The sequence below is a fragment of the Chiloscyllium punctatum genome, chromosome 38, assembly GCF_047496795.1.
Source record: "Chiloscyllium punctatum isolate Juve2018m chromosome 38, sChiPun1.3, whole genome shotgun sequence".
Taxonomy (NCBI): Eukaryota; Metazoa; Chordata; class Chondrichthyes; order Orectolobiformes; family Hemiscylliidae; genus Chiloscyllium; species Chiloscyllium punctatum.
Window position 1 is genome coordinate 64,178,804 of NC_092776.1, and position 18,576 is coordinate 64,197,379.

At 42.1% G+C, this 18,576-nt stretch overlaps 1 protein-coding gene across 4 annotated transcripts in view; it reads right to left on the reverse strand.

Moving 5' to 3' along the window:
* Positions 1 to 754: 754 nt before the first annotated feature.
* The window catches only part of ccar1 (cell division cycle and apoptosis regulator 1), a 122,520-nt gene continuing 104,698 nt past the window's right edge, over positions 755 to 18,576 (reverse strand). For all 4 annotated transcript variants that reach the window (XM_072558029.1, XM_072558027.1, XM_072558028.1 and 1 more), the window contains exons 23-25: positions 16,101 to 16,286; positions 6,249 to 6,454; positions 755 to 1,110 (exon numbers count right to left, since the gene is read on the reverse strand). In XM_072558029.1, the coding sequence (XP_072414130.1) occupies positions 1,054 to 1,110; positions 6,249 to 6,454; positions 16,101 to 16,286 (449 nt within the window). In that variant the 3' untranslated portion in view covers positions 755 to 1,053. The remainder of the gene's footprint in view (positions 1,111 to 6,248; positions 6,455 to 16,100; positions 16,287 to 18,576) is intronic.

Here is an 18,576-nt window from a genome sequence, read left to right on the forward strand (position 1 = left end):
CTGAATCAGTGCAACACTGACAATGTTCAAGAAGCTTGACACGCTCCAGGACAAAACAGTCTGCCTGACCAGCATCACATCTACAAACAGTCACTTCCTCCTCCTCCACAAATGCTCAGTAACAGCAGTGTATATCATCTGCAGAACTTGACCAAAGCTCCTTAGACAGCACCTCCCAAATCCATGACCACTTTATCTATTACTAGAAGGGCAGCAGATATATATGGGAACACCACATGTAATAAACTCTCCAAGCCAGTCACCACCTTGACTTGTAAATATATTGCTATCCCTGTATCATCACTGGGTCAAAATTATGGAACTCTAGCCCTAATAGCTTTGTGGATCCACCTATACCAAATGTTTAAAGGTGGTAGCCCAGCATCACCTTCTCAAGAGAAACTGGGATGGGCAATAAATGGGCACCTAAACCCAGTGAATAAGAAAAAGATATGGGTTTTCATGACAATTGATGGTAGTTTCATGGGTCACCATCACTGAAATCAAAGTTCAATTTTCACCAACTGTTGGGAAGTTTCTGGATTACTTGTCCAGTGCCATCTCCATTATACCTGTCTCCCCTTTACAATCTAAGTATAATCTGCAAACACACTCTACGACAGTTATCATAATGGACCCATTCTATATTCTCTCTGCAAATGAGAGTTTAGGCCTTAGAAAAAAAACTGATGGGTCAGCCCAGTCAATTTAACAGAGAAAATGTGATGAGTCAGGTGACCAATAAGCTTGCATGTCTGGTTTCTTATACTTTATTAACATAGAAAGTTAATGTTTCTCTAAAAACATTTTGCAATGCAAAAGTATGTTTAGTTGAATAACTACTGACCTTTGAAGCAGTTAGGAAGTCCACTTTTGCTCTTTTTTTTTGTTTAAACAGTTAATGGTTATTCAGAACTTTGTACATCTTTTGTTCTACAAACACTTCCTTAAACTACAAAACTTCATGACACATGCAGTGCTTTGGTCAGCTGCAACTCCGTAAAATAATAATATAACAATATAGTGACTACACTGGGAGCCCCAAACCACACATCATGCAGGTGCTCCATTTTCCCTGGACTTTCCCTGGTCTTCAGATGAAACTTCACCCTGTTTGAAAACAATTAAAGGAACATAATAAATTAGTGACAGATTGAAGCAAATATGAAATGTCAAGTGTAAGAAAGGCGAGTTAGATGTGAAAGCACAGGTTGATGAGTTCCTACCATCGTATGAAGTTGAAAATCAACACCGGCATCTCCAAATCATGACTACCATTGTATGGAAGCACTGAGATGTGCAGAGCCAATAGCTCAGTGTGATCGATGCTGAATCTGAAATCAGGTTCATTCCCTAAATGGAACAGATTCAGCCCTGATTTGACATTAGAAAAGTGCTAGAAGATAATGGGAACCACCGGTAATTTCATTCCCTTGCAGTATTGGCCATGGGGTATCATTAGAACATGTGTGCAAATCCCAGAGGCAGCTAGATATTAAAATGATTTGCAGCTCCAATGGAATGAGATTTTGGAGTCACTGATATCTACAGGTTACACCAGGACAGAGCAAGTCTGATCTCAGTGCACTTTGTTTGACTTTGGCTACCTCTCTGGACAGCTGAGGTACCCTTGTGGATATGGTCTCAGTCGTCTGGGTTAGGGGTTAAAACTCCTACATGGAAAAGAATATGAGTGTCCTTTGGGACTGTTTTGTGGGAGGTAATGCCTAGTAGCATTACCACTAGACTGCTAATCCAGGTAATGTTCTGGAGACGTGGGTTTGAATCCTACCATGGTAGATGGTGGAATTTGAATTCAGTAAAAATTTGGAGACTAAGAGACTAATGATGACCATAAAACCATTGCTATCAGGAAAACCCATCTGATTCAATAATACCCTTTAGGGAAGAAAATGACTGTCCTTATTTGGTCTGGCTGACATGTGATTTCAGACCCACAGTAACGTAGTTGATTCTTAACCGCTCTTTGGGTAATTAGGAATTGTCAATAAATGCTGAGCTAGCCAATGGCACCCATATCCCACGAATACAATGGGCAAAAGGGGCATTGAACCCTTGGAGCTGTGCGACATGCTAAATGTATATTCACAAATGGCAGTGCTTTTCTCAATAGCGCATTGTCTGAAATCTAGAACTTCAGTAACTAAATTGCAGCTTCTTTTCCAATGTGCACAGGCACTTGTCAACACTCAATGAGTTTGAAGGGGGGTGGTGGAAGAATGGCAGGTGGAAGTAGACACAAAGTTAGCATGGAGATAGGCAAAGGGCACTGGAGTGGATGGGCAGTGTGCATTGGTGAAGACTGGAGTAATACTTTATGTTTCTTCCCTTCTAAGTACTCCTTTGAATCTAGCCCCAAGACACCTTTAGAAAAGCATCTTTTGAAAAGGCAGGCAAGTACATAAACTCTTCAGGCTGAGTAAAGCGATCAAAAAAAAAAGCTGTTAATAAAAATGCGGAGTTACAAAAGCCAAGCATTTCTGATTGACTATTCACATAAAACCGTAACAGACTTATAGTCCTGCATGACTGGATTCTCAGTTATCATTTTAACAATGTTGTTGGGTAGCTCAAACTTAGTGAATGTTTCTTGACCTAAGGAACTTAAAGCACTTAAAGTTAAATATAAAAGTAAAATACTGAATACTTAAGTGAAAGTTTGTTTTTGTAAAGAAGTAGTTTCACTGTATTTGGTTTACTTGTATCAATGCAAGTGTAATTTAGATTCCCTACAGTGTAGAAACAGGCCCTTCGGCCCAACCAGTCCACACCGACCCTCCAAAGAGTAACCCACCCAGACCCATTTCCCTCTGACTAATGCACCTAACACTATGGGCAATTTAGCATGGCCAATTCACCTGACCTGCACATCTTTGGACTGTGGGAGCACCCAGAGGAAACCCACGCAGGCACGGGGAGAACATGCAAATTCCACACAGACAGTCGCCAGAGGCTGGAATCGAACTTGGAATCCTGGTACTGTGAGGCAGCAGTGCCAACCACTGAGCTACTGTGCCGCCCTTTATTCAACTGTAACATGTAACTGTTAAGCTTAGTTTCAGTAAAGATGCCTCATGCCCGTTCATGATAGATGAATTAATACACAGGAGGAAAGGTAAAGAGTGGTTTGTTGGGGATAGGAGTGTCATATGAGGTTTGTGGATGAGGGACCACAGAGCAGGAATGAGAGGCATAAGGTTGACTAGGAAGTATGAAGGGGCTGAGATGATAGTCTATGCTAGCATGGATTGAGGTGAAACGGGTTGTGTTTTAATATTTGCTTTTAAACGGTTAACAGTGTGTGCAGCCAAGAGGCGGGCTTGCTGCCTAGCCCACGTACCTTAAGCTGTTTCTGAATAGGCCATTCATACTCCCATTAAAACTCAGCCAAACTATCCCATCTTGAAACTCTGAAGTACAGGGGGCTATTTTCAAAGGTTGGATTTGCTAAGCTGCGATTTCTCCCAACTCTGCACACCCAACTCAAGAATTAAAAATTGGGGCCGAAACTTAGTGACATGCTGGAACTTTGTTTGATCTTGTCTGTACATCAGTACACGCCTGTTTGCATGTTACACCTGTATCCACACATTACTGCACACATACTCATCTACATTCATGTGTGCAGGTTAGTGTGTATCCCTGTGTGAATGCTGTGAGAAGACAGAAGTCTGCTGCCTTCCAATAATCTGCACAACAGAACTGCCTGGTGATTCCCATGTGAAGGCCGCTAAATAGGCTTCTGAGCTAGACACTTTCAGAACTCATGGTATTTCTGCCAGAGTCAGCACCTACAAGAGATGAGAGGAACGAAGGGACAAGGTGCTGACTGTATTATAATCAGTGATGTTATATTTCACAAATGGTAATCGTATATACCAGATATGGAATAAAAAGTTGCAAGACATTGGAAAAATCTCAACACTACTGGAAAGAAAGAGAAGCTGCATTTACATGGCACCGTCTACCTTCAGAAGATCAAAAGCATCTCGCAGATGAAATAACTACCAAAGCCACTGTTACATAATGGGGAACAAATGCATGATGCTGACTAACATCCTGACAAAAAGTAAATAGATAAACACCACTCAATTCATGGCTCAGAGAGGAATATTGGCCAGGACACAAGGAGAACCTATATATTTGTTTTAAAATGGTAACACTAAATTCTCTACATCTTTATGAACATAGGATCAAAAGAATGCAACAGGCCATTCAGCTCCTCAAGCCTGTACTGCCATTCTTTGAGACTATGGCTGATCTATGGCCTAACTCCATATACCTACCTTTCGCCAACATCCTCTCATATCTCTGCTTAACAAAGAATTATCTCAGATTTAAAATTAACAACAGTTTCAGCATCCACTGTTATTTGTGGAAGTACATTCCAAAATTTGTGAGAAGATTTGTAGCTCGGGTGCTCGTTGTTGTGGTTCTGTTCGCTGAGCTGGGAATTTCTGTTACAGACGTTTCGTCCCCTGTCTAGGTGACATCCTCAGTGCTTGGAAGCCTCCTGTGAAGCGCTTCTGTGATGTTTCCTCCGGCATTTATAGTGGTTTGAATCTGCCGCTTCCGGTTGTCAGTTCCAGCTGTCCGTAGCAGTGGTCGGTATATTGGGTCCAGGTCGATGTGCTTATTGATTGAATCTGTGGATGAGTGCCATGCCTCTAGGAATTCCCTGGTTGTTCTGTGTTTGTCTTGTCCTATAATAGTAGTGTTGTCCCAGTCGAATTCATGTTGCTTGTCATCTGCATGTGTGGCTACACGATAGCTGATCGTGTCGTTTCGTGGCTGATTCTTAACTGCTTTCTGGGATGAGCAATAAATGCTGGTTATCCAGCAACACCCTCATCCCGTGAATGAGGGAAAAAAAAGTCAGCATTCTTTCCATGCTACCATACCCAAGCCCAAATTACCAATCTGAGTTCCAGTCTAGGACATCAATCTATGTGTTCTCATCCCCATAACTGCTACCAAGCAAGCTGATCAAGTGGGGGTTGAATGTTTCGAGAAGTAAGAGAGATGGAGGGCGACACAGCCACCATGGCCATTCACAGAAGAAATGAAGCCTGTGCTCAGTGAACCAACAGGTTCTCTCAATTTCTTGAAGAATACTCATTTAAGCAATGGCTTTGAAGGTATTTATTTCACCATATAAGCACAAAGCAGCAAACTATTTGGACGATGCTCCTTTCAACCTATGAGCACGTCCTTCAATTCCTTCCCTTGCTTGTGTGCTTAATTTGCTTCTCCTTCAATGCCCCTCAATTGAACAGTTTCTAGTTTCAACACACACACATACAAAGACCCACATGCACACATATACATACACACTTGTGGGGTGAATTTGTACTTGCAGAGTTACATTGTACTTTGCTCATGTAAGACTCTTATCTCACTTTTTAGATTAGAATCAGTCTAAACATCATGGCACAGACAGAGAACACTGGGGGCTAATATCTTCAACATATTGTCTGGCTAACACCAATTGTTACAGTTAACCTGAGAATGTAATTTTTAAAAGTTTTGTGATTTATACATGAAAGAAATGAAACTATCATGGTATTCAAACAGATGAAAGACTCAACAAACAATCAAGGTATTTTTCAATGTATAATTTCAGGTATATCACACTGTAAACTTTTGCTATAAATTCTTACAGTTGTGTCCTCCACAACCACCTGATGAAGGAGCAGCGCTCCGAAAGCTAGTGCTTCCAAATAAACCTTTTGGACCATAACCTGGTGTTGTGATTTTTAACTTTGTACACCCTAGTCCAACACTGACATCTAGGAACACTTTCTAGGAAGTGAATATTACATTCTAATCATTCTCTAAAAATGTTGCTCCTACGATTCCAATTGGATTTAGTATCAACTGCCTTTGTGGTCTTTATTTGCCATCTTGCCCAAAAGTGAAAACGTCTTTTCTACACTATCACTTCCATGATTTTACAAATTTCTATCAAGTCACCCCTCAGGATTTTCTTTGCTCAAGAAAAGTGCCTGGTCACTCTTTTTGTATTGACTTGAGAGTTTGCTCCGTACCAAATGGTGCGGAGTTCTATATCATAGTGGTAACTCCACACTGTAAGCACTTGAACACCTAGGAAGTTTTTGGGATATCTTGAGAACATGAATTAAAGTTATTTTATTCTTCTTGCACAAGACTGAGTCAGAGCCTTGTGATAAAAAGGGAAAAACAGTTGACAAGACTTCCATCATTACCTGTTTCAGGACATTTTGAATTTCCTCCATAACTGATGATAGTTTCTTGCTGGTATTAGTCAACTGCTGCTCCAAACGTAGTTTTGTCTCTTCACATGCTTTCAAATTCTCCTCTGCACGGGTCAGCAATTTCTTACTCTCTTTCAGATCCATGGATAGACACTTGTTTGAAGTCTCCAGATTGGATATCAGCTTTGTTTTATCTTCTATAGAAAACAAAAACAATGAACTGGTAGATTTGCCTTGAAGTTGCTCATTGACTGCCTCAGATCCAAGTGCAATCCAGACAGACAATTACATACAATCCTGACTTGCCTATCACCATAATACAGCAAATGTACTACAGATGACGAATGAGTGATGAGGTAAAAACGTTGGTACATAGCAATGGGACATTAAAATCATCTCCAAGGCATTAGCACTTTACAAAACTTGTTTTAGATGCAGGAAAGATGCTTTCTTCCCTCTTTTCAAAGCTTTTATTTTCAGAATTTTATTCTTTTCCCCCACCTTCGATACTGGATTTACCATATTTAAACACCTCACCAGCCTGTTATTCTTCTCTCCACAGTTCACTGCACAGTCAGTTTACACAATTAAACAAGATTTACAGCACAGATACAGGCCCACTGTGTTATGGGCTTCAGCCTCCTGCAAGGTTGCACTTAATGGGGCAACAATTACGTTAGCTCCTATCATGCAAGAACAGAGACATGGGTGGCGCTGTACTGAAAAATTCAACACATGTTTGATACAGCTCCTGTGATACAAATATATTAGTCACAGATATTTCAGTGACTGGGCTTATACTAAACTATTTGCTTACAAACAGTAGAATGTTTCCATCAGCATGTCAAGCTTCAAATGGCCCTGATTAAGAGACAGATTGAGACTTTTATATCCTCAGAACAGACGGTAGAGCAATGATATTTTGAGCATGTCTACCAAAAGTATATTGCACACTAGCTGAGACATAACATCAGTGTTTAGATTCCACAATGGAACCCTCTCATTCTTGTCATCTCACTGTCTCCTTCAAATGTATGTCTAGCTTCCTTTTATATGCTTCCCTGTTATTTAAGGCTGGTACAATTGCAACATTTGGATGGGTATATGAATAGGAAGGGTTAGGAGGGATATGGGCCAGGTGCTGGCAGGTGGGACTAGATTGGGTTGGGATTGACGAATTGGACCAAAGAGTCTGTTTCCGTGCTGTACATCTCTATGACTCTGTGAACTGCTTCATGTGGGAATAAGATATACATTCTAACCACTCTCTGGAAGTTTTTCCTGAAGTAACTACTGAATTTATTAGTGACAATTTTGTAACAGCCCCTAGTTCTTGCTTTGCCCTCAAATGGCATCTTGATGTTTATGCTATTGAATCATTTTATTGTTTACCTTTATCTGTTTACCCCTTCAGTCATCTCCCTGCTTGAGGAAAGGGTCTGTTTAAGACTGTTTTGCAATTTCACCAGTGCTTTGCTATCCTTTTAGAAACGGAGAAGATAGGAGCAGGAAACGGTGATTTGGCCCTTCAAGCCTGCTCCACCATTCATCATGACCATTCAACTCAACAGCCCCATTACCTTTGAACCCATTCGCCCCAAGTGCTACATCTAGCTGCCTCTTAAATACATTCAATGTTTTGGCATCAACTATTTCTGGTGGTAATGAATTCCACAAGCTCAACACTCTTTGGGTGAAGAAATGTCTCATCTCCATCCTTATGGTCCACCCTGAATCCTCCGATTGTGACCCCTGGTTCTGGAAGCACTCACTCTCATCTAAATCATTAATATATATTGTGAATAGCTGGGGTGATAGCACCAATTTCTGTGGCACCCCACTAGTTACTGCCTGCCAATTTGAAAAGGACCCATGAATTCCTCCACTGTTTCCTCTCTGCCAACCAGTTTCCTAGCTATTGCAATACACTTATCCCCAATCCCATGTTCTTTAATCTTGCACAATAATCTCTTATGCGGAACTTTGTTAAATGCTTTCTGAAAGTACAAATATACCAAATCAACTGGCTCCCCCTTGTCAACTCCATTAATTACATCTTTATAGAATTCCCCTTCATAAATCCTTGCTGACTGTCTGATCCTGCCACCTCTTTTTAAATGCTCTGCTGTAAAGTCCTTGATAACGAATTTGAGAATTTTCCCCACCGCTGATGTTAGGCTTACTGGTCTATAGTTCTCTGGGTTTCTCTCTGCCTTCCTTTTTTAAATACTGCAGTGACATTAGCTGCCCTCCAATCTGCATGGACCGTACCATTTTCATAATTATGGAGGTTAGTTTTCTACATTCTATAAAAGTTCAATATATCTTCTCTGCTGTTTGATCTGTCCTTTGATGGATGGTGTCATTCTGTTACAGGAGTATAGTTCAGGACATCTCCGATTTCTAGCTGGCCAGTTATGTTGGCTCAATCTGATTTGATTATTAAAGCAATTCTTAAACATCAGCTTGCCAGCCCAGTCTCAGTACACAAAGGCTTAAGTCTAAAGAACACATTTGCCAGAATTTTGAATGAACTAGAAGAATGGAATTATTAATGTTCTTCCTGATGCTTGTGTCACTAATTCCACTATGGTTTCTCTTTGGCTTTGGCATGCTGTGGGCACTAACATGACGCACAGTACATGTGCAGTTTTACCTGAGGGTAGATGTAGTTTCCATATTGCATCGACCACACATACAACTAGACTGCAATGACTGAAAAATCAAAGTTCTCAAAACTTGGGTGACAGGTTTCCAATTCTGGAATTCTAGCAAAACCATAGAGAAACAACTTTCTGTAAAAGGAAACTACTTCCCAAGATTTGTAACACTCAATTATCAAAGCTTATACAGGACTAAAGTATTTTTGATAGATAAAGACTTTGTCAGTTTGACATATTAGAATCTCTCTTTTTGTTTAAGTATTAATTGTATCATAAACCATAAATCATTTCTAGGTCCCATATTTGGAACACCTATGGTTCACTCCCTTCTCTTTGCCCATGGCCCTCTTGCTTTTTCAACTGTTCAGAAAACTAATTTCCTTCCTGTTGAATTGCATCCACTAACCTCTCAGGCTCAATTCCCTTGGTTCATAGAGTCATAGAGCACGGAGACAGGCCCTTTGGCCCTAACTGGTTCACGCCAACCAAAATGTCCATCCACACTAACTCCATTTCCCTTGGCCTATATCCTTCTGAACCTTTCTATCCATGTATTTGTCCAAATGCCTTTTAAATGTTATTAATGTACCCGCCTCAAACACTTCCACTGGCAGCTTATTCCATATGCATACTCCCTCTGTGTAAAAAAGTTGCCCCTCAGGTTCCCTTTTATTCTTCCCTCTCATCTTAAACTGATGCCATCTCGTCCTCGATTCCCCAACCCTGGGAAAAAGACTGATTGCCTTCACCCTATCCATGCCTCTTACAATCTTAAACATGTCTTAGGGGTGGCACAGTGGTTAGCACTGCTGCCTCACAGCGCCAGAGACCCGGGTTCAATTCCCGACTCAGGCGACTGACTGTGTGGAGTTTGCACATTCTCCCCGTGTCTGTGTGGGTTTCCTCCGGGTGCTCCGGTTTCCTCCCACTGTCCAAAGATGTGCAGGTCAGGTGAATTGGCCGTGCTAAATTGCCTGTAGTGTTAGGTAAAATGTAGGGAAATGGGTGGGTTGAGCTTTGGCGGGTCGGTGTGGACTTGTTGTTCCATACTGTAAGTAATCTAATCTAATCGACAAGATCCCCGCTCTGTTTCCTACACTCTAAAGAAAAAGGTCCTAGCTTGTCCAACCTCTCCCTATAACTCAGACCCTGGAGTCCTTGCAACATCCTTGCAAATTTCTTCTGCACTCTTTCCAGTTTAACAACATCCAAGGTGACCAAAGATGAACACAATACTCCAAATGCGGCCTCACCAACTGCAACATAACTTCCCAACTTCTTTACTCAATGCCCTGAAAGTTAGTGTGCCAAAAGCCTTCTTCCCTGTACTGTCTACCTGTGACTCCACTTTCAGTGAACCATGCACCTGAACTTCAAGGTCCTTCTGTTCCACGACACTCCTTAAGACCTGACCATTCACCATGTAGCTCCTACCTTGATCTGATTTTCGAAAGTACAACACCTCAAATTTATCTATATTTAACTCCATTTGCCATTTCTCGGCCCACTCTCCAGCTGACTAAGGTCATGGAGTCATAGAGATGTACAGAATGGAAACAGACCCTTCGGTCCAACCTGTCCATGTCGACCAGATATCCTAACTCAATCTAGTCCCACCTGTCAGCACCCGGTCCATATCCCTCCAAACCCTTCCTATTCATATACCCATCCAAATGCCTTTTAAATGTTGCAATTGTACCAGCCTCCACCACATCCTCTGGCAGCTCATTCCATACCCTCGGTGTGAAAATATTGCCCCTTAGGTCTCTTTTATATCTTTCCCCTCTCACCCTAAACTTATGCCCTCTAGTTCTGGACTCCCCGACCCCAGGGAAAAGACTTTGTCTATTTATCCTATCCAATTGGCCACGCTAAATTGCCCGTAGTGTTAGACGTAGGGGAAGGGGTATGGGTGGGTGTGCTTCGGCGGGTCGGTGTGGACTTGTTGGGCCGAAGGGCCTGTTTCCACACTGTAAGCAATCTAATCTAATCTAATTTTGTAAACCTCTATAAGGTCACCCCTCAGCCTCCAACACTCCAGGGAAAACAGCCCCAGCCTGTTCAGCCTCTCCCTATAGCTCAAATCCTCCAATCCTGGCAACATCCTTGTAAATCTTTTCTGAACCCTTTCAAGTTTCACAACATCTTTCCGATAGGAAGGAGACCAGAATTGCATGCAATATTCCAACAGTGGCCTAACCAATGTCCTGTACAGCCGCAACATGACCTCCCAACTCCTGTACTCAATACCAAATGCCTTCTTCACTATCCTATCGACCTGCGACTCCACTTTCAAGGAGCTATGAACCCTGCACTCCAAGGTCTCTTTGTTCAGCAACACTCCCTAAGACCTTACCATTAAGTGTATAAGTCCTAAGATTTGCATTTATCTGAATAAAACTCCACCTGCCACTTCTCAGTCCACTGGCCCACCTGGTCAAGATCCTGTTGTAATCTGAGGTAGACCTCTTGGCTGTCCAATACACCTCCAATTTTGGTGTCATCTGCAAACTTACTAACTGTACCTCTTATGCCCGCATCCAAATCATTTATGGAAATGAAAAAAAAAGTTGAACACCCAGCACCGATCCTTGTAGCACTCTACTGGTCACAGGCCTGCAGTCTGAAAAACAACCCTCCACCACCACCCTCTGTCTTCTACCTTTGAGCCAGTTCTGTATCCAAATGGCTAGTTCTCCCTGTATTCCATGAGATCTAACCTTGTTAATCAGTCTCCCATGGGGAACCTTGTCGAACGCCTTACTATAGTCCATATAGATCACATCTACTGCTCTGCCCTCATCAATCTTCTTTGTTACTTCTTCAAAAAACTCAATCAAGTTTGTGAGACATGATTTCCCACGCACAAAGCCATGTTGACTATCCCTAATCAGTCCTTGCCTTTCCAAATACATGTACATCCTGTCCCTCAGGATTCCCTCCAACAACTTGCCCACCACTGAGTTCTATGGTTCCCTGGCTAGTCTTTACTGCCCTTCTTAAACAGTGGCACCATGTTTGCCAACCTCCAGTCTTCTGGCACTTCACCTCTGACTATCGAGGATACAAATATCTCAGCAAGAGGCCCAGCAATCACTCCTCTCGTGGCTCCCTTTCTATCATTCCTGTAGCATTTGCATCCTGGAACATTCAGCTGCCAATCCTGCCCACCCCTGAGCCATGATTCTGTAATTGCTATGATATCCCAGTCCCATGTGCCTAACCATGCCCTGAGTTAATCTGCCTTCCGTGTTAGGTCCCTTGCATGGAATTAATTTATTAGTCCTACCTTGTCCCTGCCTGCCCTGACTGTTTGACTCACTTCTGTTCTCAGCTGTACCCGTCTCAGATCGATCTCTTTTCTCACTATCTCCCTGGGTCCCACCTCCCCACCTTACTATTTTAAATCCTCCCAAGCAGTTCTAGCAAATTTCCCTGCCAGTATATTAGTCCCCTTCCATTTTAGGTCCTGCTGAAATTTCTGATCGCCTTTATCACTGTCCACAATACTGCCTATTTTAGTGTCATCAGCAAACTTACTTACCATGTCCTGTACATTCTTATCCAAATCATTGATTTCGATAACAAACAGTCATGGGCCCATCACCAACCCGAGGCACACCACTAGACACAGGCCTCCACTCCGACAAGTATCCTTCCAATATTACCCTCTGCTCCTACCATCAAGCCAATTATGCAATCTAACCTTCCAGAGCAGACTACCATGTGGAATCTTATCAAATCTATGTGGACTGCATCTACCGCTGTGCCCACACCAACCTTCTTGGTAACTTCAAAGAACTCTAATAAATTTGTGAGGCATGATCTCTCACATGCAAAGTCATGCTAAGCATGCCTAATCAAACCCTTTAGGGTGTAGGTTTGCTCGCTGAGTTGTAGGTTTGATATCCAGACGTTTCATTACCTGGCTAGGTAACATCATCAGTGGCGACCTCCAAGTGAAGCGAAGCTGTTGTCTCCTGCTTTCTATTTCCAGCTTTCTCCTGGATGGGGTTCCTGGGGTTTGTGGTGATGTCATTTCCTGTTTGTTTTCTGAGCGGTTGATAGATGGCATCTAGATTTGTGTTTGTTTATGGCGTTGTGGTTGGAGTGCCAGGCCTCTAGGAATTCTCTGGCATATCTTTGCTGAGCCTGTCCCAAGATAGATGTGTTGTCCCAGTCGAAATGGTTTTTTTTTCCATCCGAGTGTAGGGCTACGAGGGAGACAGAGTCGTGTCTTTTTGTGGCTAGCTGGTGTTCGTGTATCCTGGTGGCTAACTTTCTTCCTGTTTGTCCTATGTAGTGTTTGTGGCAGTCTTTGCATGGAATTTTGTAGATGGCGTTGGTTTTGTCCATGGGTTGTACTGAGTCCTTTAAGTTTGTTAGTTTTTGTTTGAGAGTGTTGGTGGGTTTGTGTGCTTCGAGGGGTCTTAGTAGTCTGGCTGTCATTTCTGAAACTTCTTTGATATATGGTAAGGTGGTTAGGGTTTCTGGCTGTGTTTGGTCTGCTTGTCGTGGGTTGTTCTTGAGGAATCTGCGCACTGTATTTTTTGAGTATCTGTTCTTCTTGAATACGTTGTATAAGTGGTTCTCCTCTGTTTTCTGAACTTTGTCTGTGCTGCAGTGTGTGGTGGCTCGTTGGAATAGTGTTCTGATGCAGCTTTGTTTGTGTGTGTTGGGATGGTTGCTGGTGTCGTTAAGTATTTGGTCAGTGTTTGTCGGTTTTCTGTATACGCAGGTTTGTAGTTCTCCGTTGTCCTTTCTTTCAACTGTGATGTCCAGGAATGCGAGTTTGTTGTCGGTTTCTTTCTCCTTGGTGAACTTTATGCCTGTGAGGGTGTTGTTGATGATGTTAAATGTCTCTTGTAACTTGTTTTGTTTTGGGTCCGCTACGCGGATGACACCTTTGTCATCACAAAACGAAACAAGATAGAAGAGACATTTAACATCATCAACAACACCCTCACAGGCATAAAGTTCACCAAGGAGGTAGAAACCGACAACAAACTCACATTCCTGGACATCACAGTCGAAAGAAAGGACAACGGAGAACTACAAACCTGCATATACAGAAAACCGACAAACAGCAACCATCCCAACACACACAAACAAAGCTGCATCAGAACACTATTCCAACGAGCCACCACACACTGCAGCACAGACAAACTTCGCAAAACAGAGGAGAACCACTTATACAACGTATTCAAGAAGAACAGATACTCAAAAAATACAGTGCGCAGATTCCTCAAGAACAACCCACGACAAGCAGACCAAACACAGCCAGAAACCCTAACCACTTTACCATACATCAAAGAAGTTTCAGAAATGACAGCCAGACTACTAAGACCCCTCGGAATCCTAGTAGCACACAAACTCGCCAACACTCTCAAACAAAAACTAACAAACTTAAAAGACCCAGTACAACCCATGGACAAAACCAACGTCATCTACAAAATTCCATGCAAGGACTGCCACAAACACTACGTAGGACAAACAGGAAGAAAGTTAGCCACCAGGATACATGAACACCAGCTAGCTACAAAAAGACACAATCCTCTCTCCCTCGTAGCCCGACACACGGATGAAAAAAAACACCATTTTGACTGGGACAACACATCTATCCTGGTACAGGCTAAGCAAAGACATGCCAGAGAATTCCTAGAGGCCTGGCACTCCAACCACAACGCCATAAACAAACACATAGATCTAGATGCCATCTATCAACCCCTCAGAAAACGAACAGGAAATGGCATCACCACAAAACCCAGGAACCCCATCCAAGAGAAGGATAGAAATAGAAAGCAGGAGATAACAGCTTTGCTTCACTTGGAGGTCACCACTGATGATGTTACCTAGCCAGGTAATGAAACGTCTGGATATCAAACCTACAGCTCAGCGAGCAAACCTACACCCTAAACCTCAACCTGAGCTACAAACGTACACAAACTTTGCACTAATCAAACCCCGTCTTTCCAAATGCATGTATATCTTATCCCTCATAATCTTCGCAGCTAACCTACTTATCACAGATGTTAAGCTTAATGGTCTATAGTTCGCAGGTTTTTCTTTGCACCTCTTCTTGAATAAGGGCATGACATTCGCCACCCTCCAGTCCTTCGGGACCTCATCTGTGGCTAACGATGATGCAATATATCAGCCAGGGCCTCCACAATTTCTTCTCTTAGCTCTTGCAGGGTTCTTGGATATATCTGGCCAGGACCAGAAGATTTTTTCACCTTCATACATTCCAATACATTCAACACCTCCTCTACTGTGATATGGACTGTCCCCAAGATACCACTACTAATTCTCCAAGTTCCCAAGGCTTCATGTCTTTCGCTATGGTAAACACAGAGGAGAAATATTCATTGAGAACCTTGCCAAACTCCTGTGGTTCCACACATAAATGTCCATTTTGGTCCTTAAGGGATCCTATTCTCTCTCTATGTATTCTTTTTCCTTTAATATATTTAAAGAACCTCTTTGGATTCACCTTAATCTTCTCAGCCAAGGCTATCTTGTTCCCCCTCTTCACATTCCTGATTTCCTTCTTCAGTAAACTCCTGTATCCCCTACATACTCCCAGGGATTCCCTATATCCCAGCTGTCTATACCTGAGCTATGCCTCCTCCTTTTTTCTAGTCAGAGTTTCAATGTCTTTTGTCATCCAGGGTTCTTGACTGTTACAAGTCAGGAAGTTCCAAGGTTTACTTTTGATCTGGTCCAGTACTGCGCCAAACAAAATTTCCAGAAAGGTTGATGAATTTGATCTCCCACAATTTCTATACTGGGTGATAAGACTCAATGAGGTTGCGCTAAGAAATATCAGCTGTAACATGATTTAAATCTAGCTCTCACTAGAGAGATAAGACAGCAAATATCCAAATGAGGTCTGGATCTTGATTGACGTCATATATGCAACTGAATGAAGATGAGATGAGATGAGATCTTGTACAACCAGTGGTCCAGAATGATCCACAAACATTGATCAGTTGGGTAATGTGATGAAAACAGTCAGTCACAAGAAACCATACCTCAAGAGTCAGCACCTTTAAGTGATTGAAGAAAGGTGAAGAAGCTACATGTAATTTACAATACATGTTCCCAGCCTTTTCTTTGGTCGCATTTCTGTCTATTATTCTTTACAGAACCCCACAATCTTACCCTCCAATTTTCTTACCTATCTTGCCCTCCAATGACTGTACTTTCAGTTCCATTTCTGCTCGAGTCTTTTCACTCTTTTGTAATTTTTGCAGCAAACTTCCCACATCCACCATTGCTCCGTTATAAACAATCAAATTGCTGCTTTCTGACCCGTTGCTGGATTCTGGTTTCACTGTTAAACTAGGCAACAAAAGTTTGTTTCCTAAAATAAATATACAAAGAGGCATGTCATCGCTGGAAATGGATTCAAATTGAGCCCATAATTAGATTAGATTAGATTAGATTACTTACAGTGTGGAAACAGGCCCTTCGGCCCAACAAGTCCACACCGACCCGCCGAAGCGCAACCCACCCATACCCCTACATCTACCCCTTACCTAACACTACGGGCAATTTAGCATGGCCAATTCACCTGACCTGCACATCTTTGGACTGTGGGAGGAAACCGGAGCACCCGGAGGAAACCCACGCAGACACGGGGAGAACGTGCAAACTCCACACAGTCAGTCGCCTGAGGCGGGAATTGAACCCAGGTCTCTGGTGCTGTGAGGCAGCAGTGCTAACCACTGTGCCACCGTGCCGCCCACAATAGATAGATAGTTACCACTTCTATGGAAAGTGAACTTGTGCAGTTTCAAATATTATACTTGACCTCGGAATGTTTGATAGGGGCAGTGGACATTGAGCATAACTCTGCAATTAATCTTTTGTGCCTGCCCTTGGGAGTATGCAATTGTACAGTATTACTCCAGATTATTACCAGGAAAGATGCGATAAAGATGAAAAGACTGCAAGAAGGGAAAACTTTCTTACATGAAAGAGATGCTATTGGAGAGTGTTTAGCTAATAATATGGATGGTTTATCCCTAGGGATGGGAAGTACAGAGCTTGAGGAATGGAAGAATCGGGGCGGCTTGACTGAACAGAGAGGTGGAGGCTGGAAGATAGAATTAATGAAATTTTCCGACTAGGGTGAGGACAGAAGTAACAATGTTAGAACTTGCTTCTTTTTCTTATTGCAGAATTTTAAACTTTTATATTATAAGTTCTATTGGCTGATGTGGTGCAGAATTGTCCTGACCTCTTTCACTAAAGCCAAAGACTAAGATCCTCTGTTTCAAGCACAATAAGAAATTGCAGAGGCAATAGGGTCTTTAAAGAGTTTGTGAGCTCTGACTTATGTTTCAGTGACTCGCTTCAGTGATTCAGCAACTCGCTTCTTCACCACTCTCCTTCAATATTACCTATCCCAGAACAAGGAAGAAAAACTAGAAAAAAGGAAAATAATAAACAGAAATAAACGGGAGGCTAAGAAAGAGCAGCACAAGAGGCACCAGAAATAGGAGCAGGAGAAAGTCATTCAGTCCCTGAAGCCCACTCCATCAGTCAATGAGATCATGGTAAATCTTCTACTTCAACACCATTTTCAAACACTTACTCCCACATCCCATAATGTTTAAATTTTAGTATTACTTTCTATTGATCTCAGTCTGGACTATACTGTATAAGTGAGCCTCCATCATCATCGCAGACTGTACTGGGCTGCTGCTTATTCTGAGGCTGCAACTCCTTGTTCTAGAGATTCCCAACTGGGGAAATATCCTCGATGCATTTATTTTGTTAATCCCTGCAAGGTTGTTTTTTTATTGTTGAATAAAATAATCTTTGTTTCCGAAACTCCAAAAACTACCGTCCCAGTCTATTTTCAGCCAATTTGTGCTTGGAATGTTTTGCTTAGAGATGTAGTGGAGGCTGGCTTATTTGAGGCACTCGGGAGCATTAGATGTTTATTTAAGTAAAAACAATGGGCAACGTTATGGGAAAGGCAGGAGATTGGCACAGTGTCAAGCTGGGGCAAAATAACAATTCCACAATATTATTGTTTCCTCATGAGACAATTCCTCCATTCCAGGAATTAGTTCAGTGAACTTTCATTGCATTCCCTCTACAGTTAATATTTTTCCTTAGTGAAGGAGACCAAAACACAGGAATAGGCCATTCAACCCTTGAGCCTTTTCTGCCACTGAAATTATAGCTAATCTGTGGCTTACCTCTATATAAAGTAATCTGTGCCTTAACTCCATATACCTGTCTTTGTTGCGCATCCTTTAACAACTTTGCTAAACAAACATTTGTCCTTCTCAGATTTACAATTAACTGAACTAGAATTAACGGTCATTTGCGGAAGACAACTCCAACTTCTAGCAGCCTTGTGTGTAGTAGTGCTTCCATACAATTCTCCTGTAAGAGTCTGATCTTCATTTTCAAACAATGCCTCCTATTTATACAATCCCCTTTTCTATCCTCTCTTTTCCTTTTAGAAAGCTTGAAGACTTCCATCAAATCACACCTTTAACCTGTGTAGTGTCACAGAAGTTCTGTGTAATTACACGAAGACATCTTTACCCCATGTTCAAATCCACTAATGATAAAGTGGTTAAAGCATACATATCATTTGCCTTAATTGCTTACCGTATTGCCTGCTAACTTAG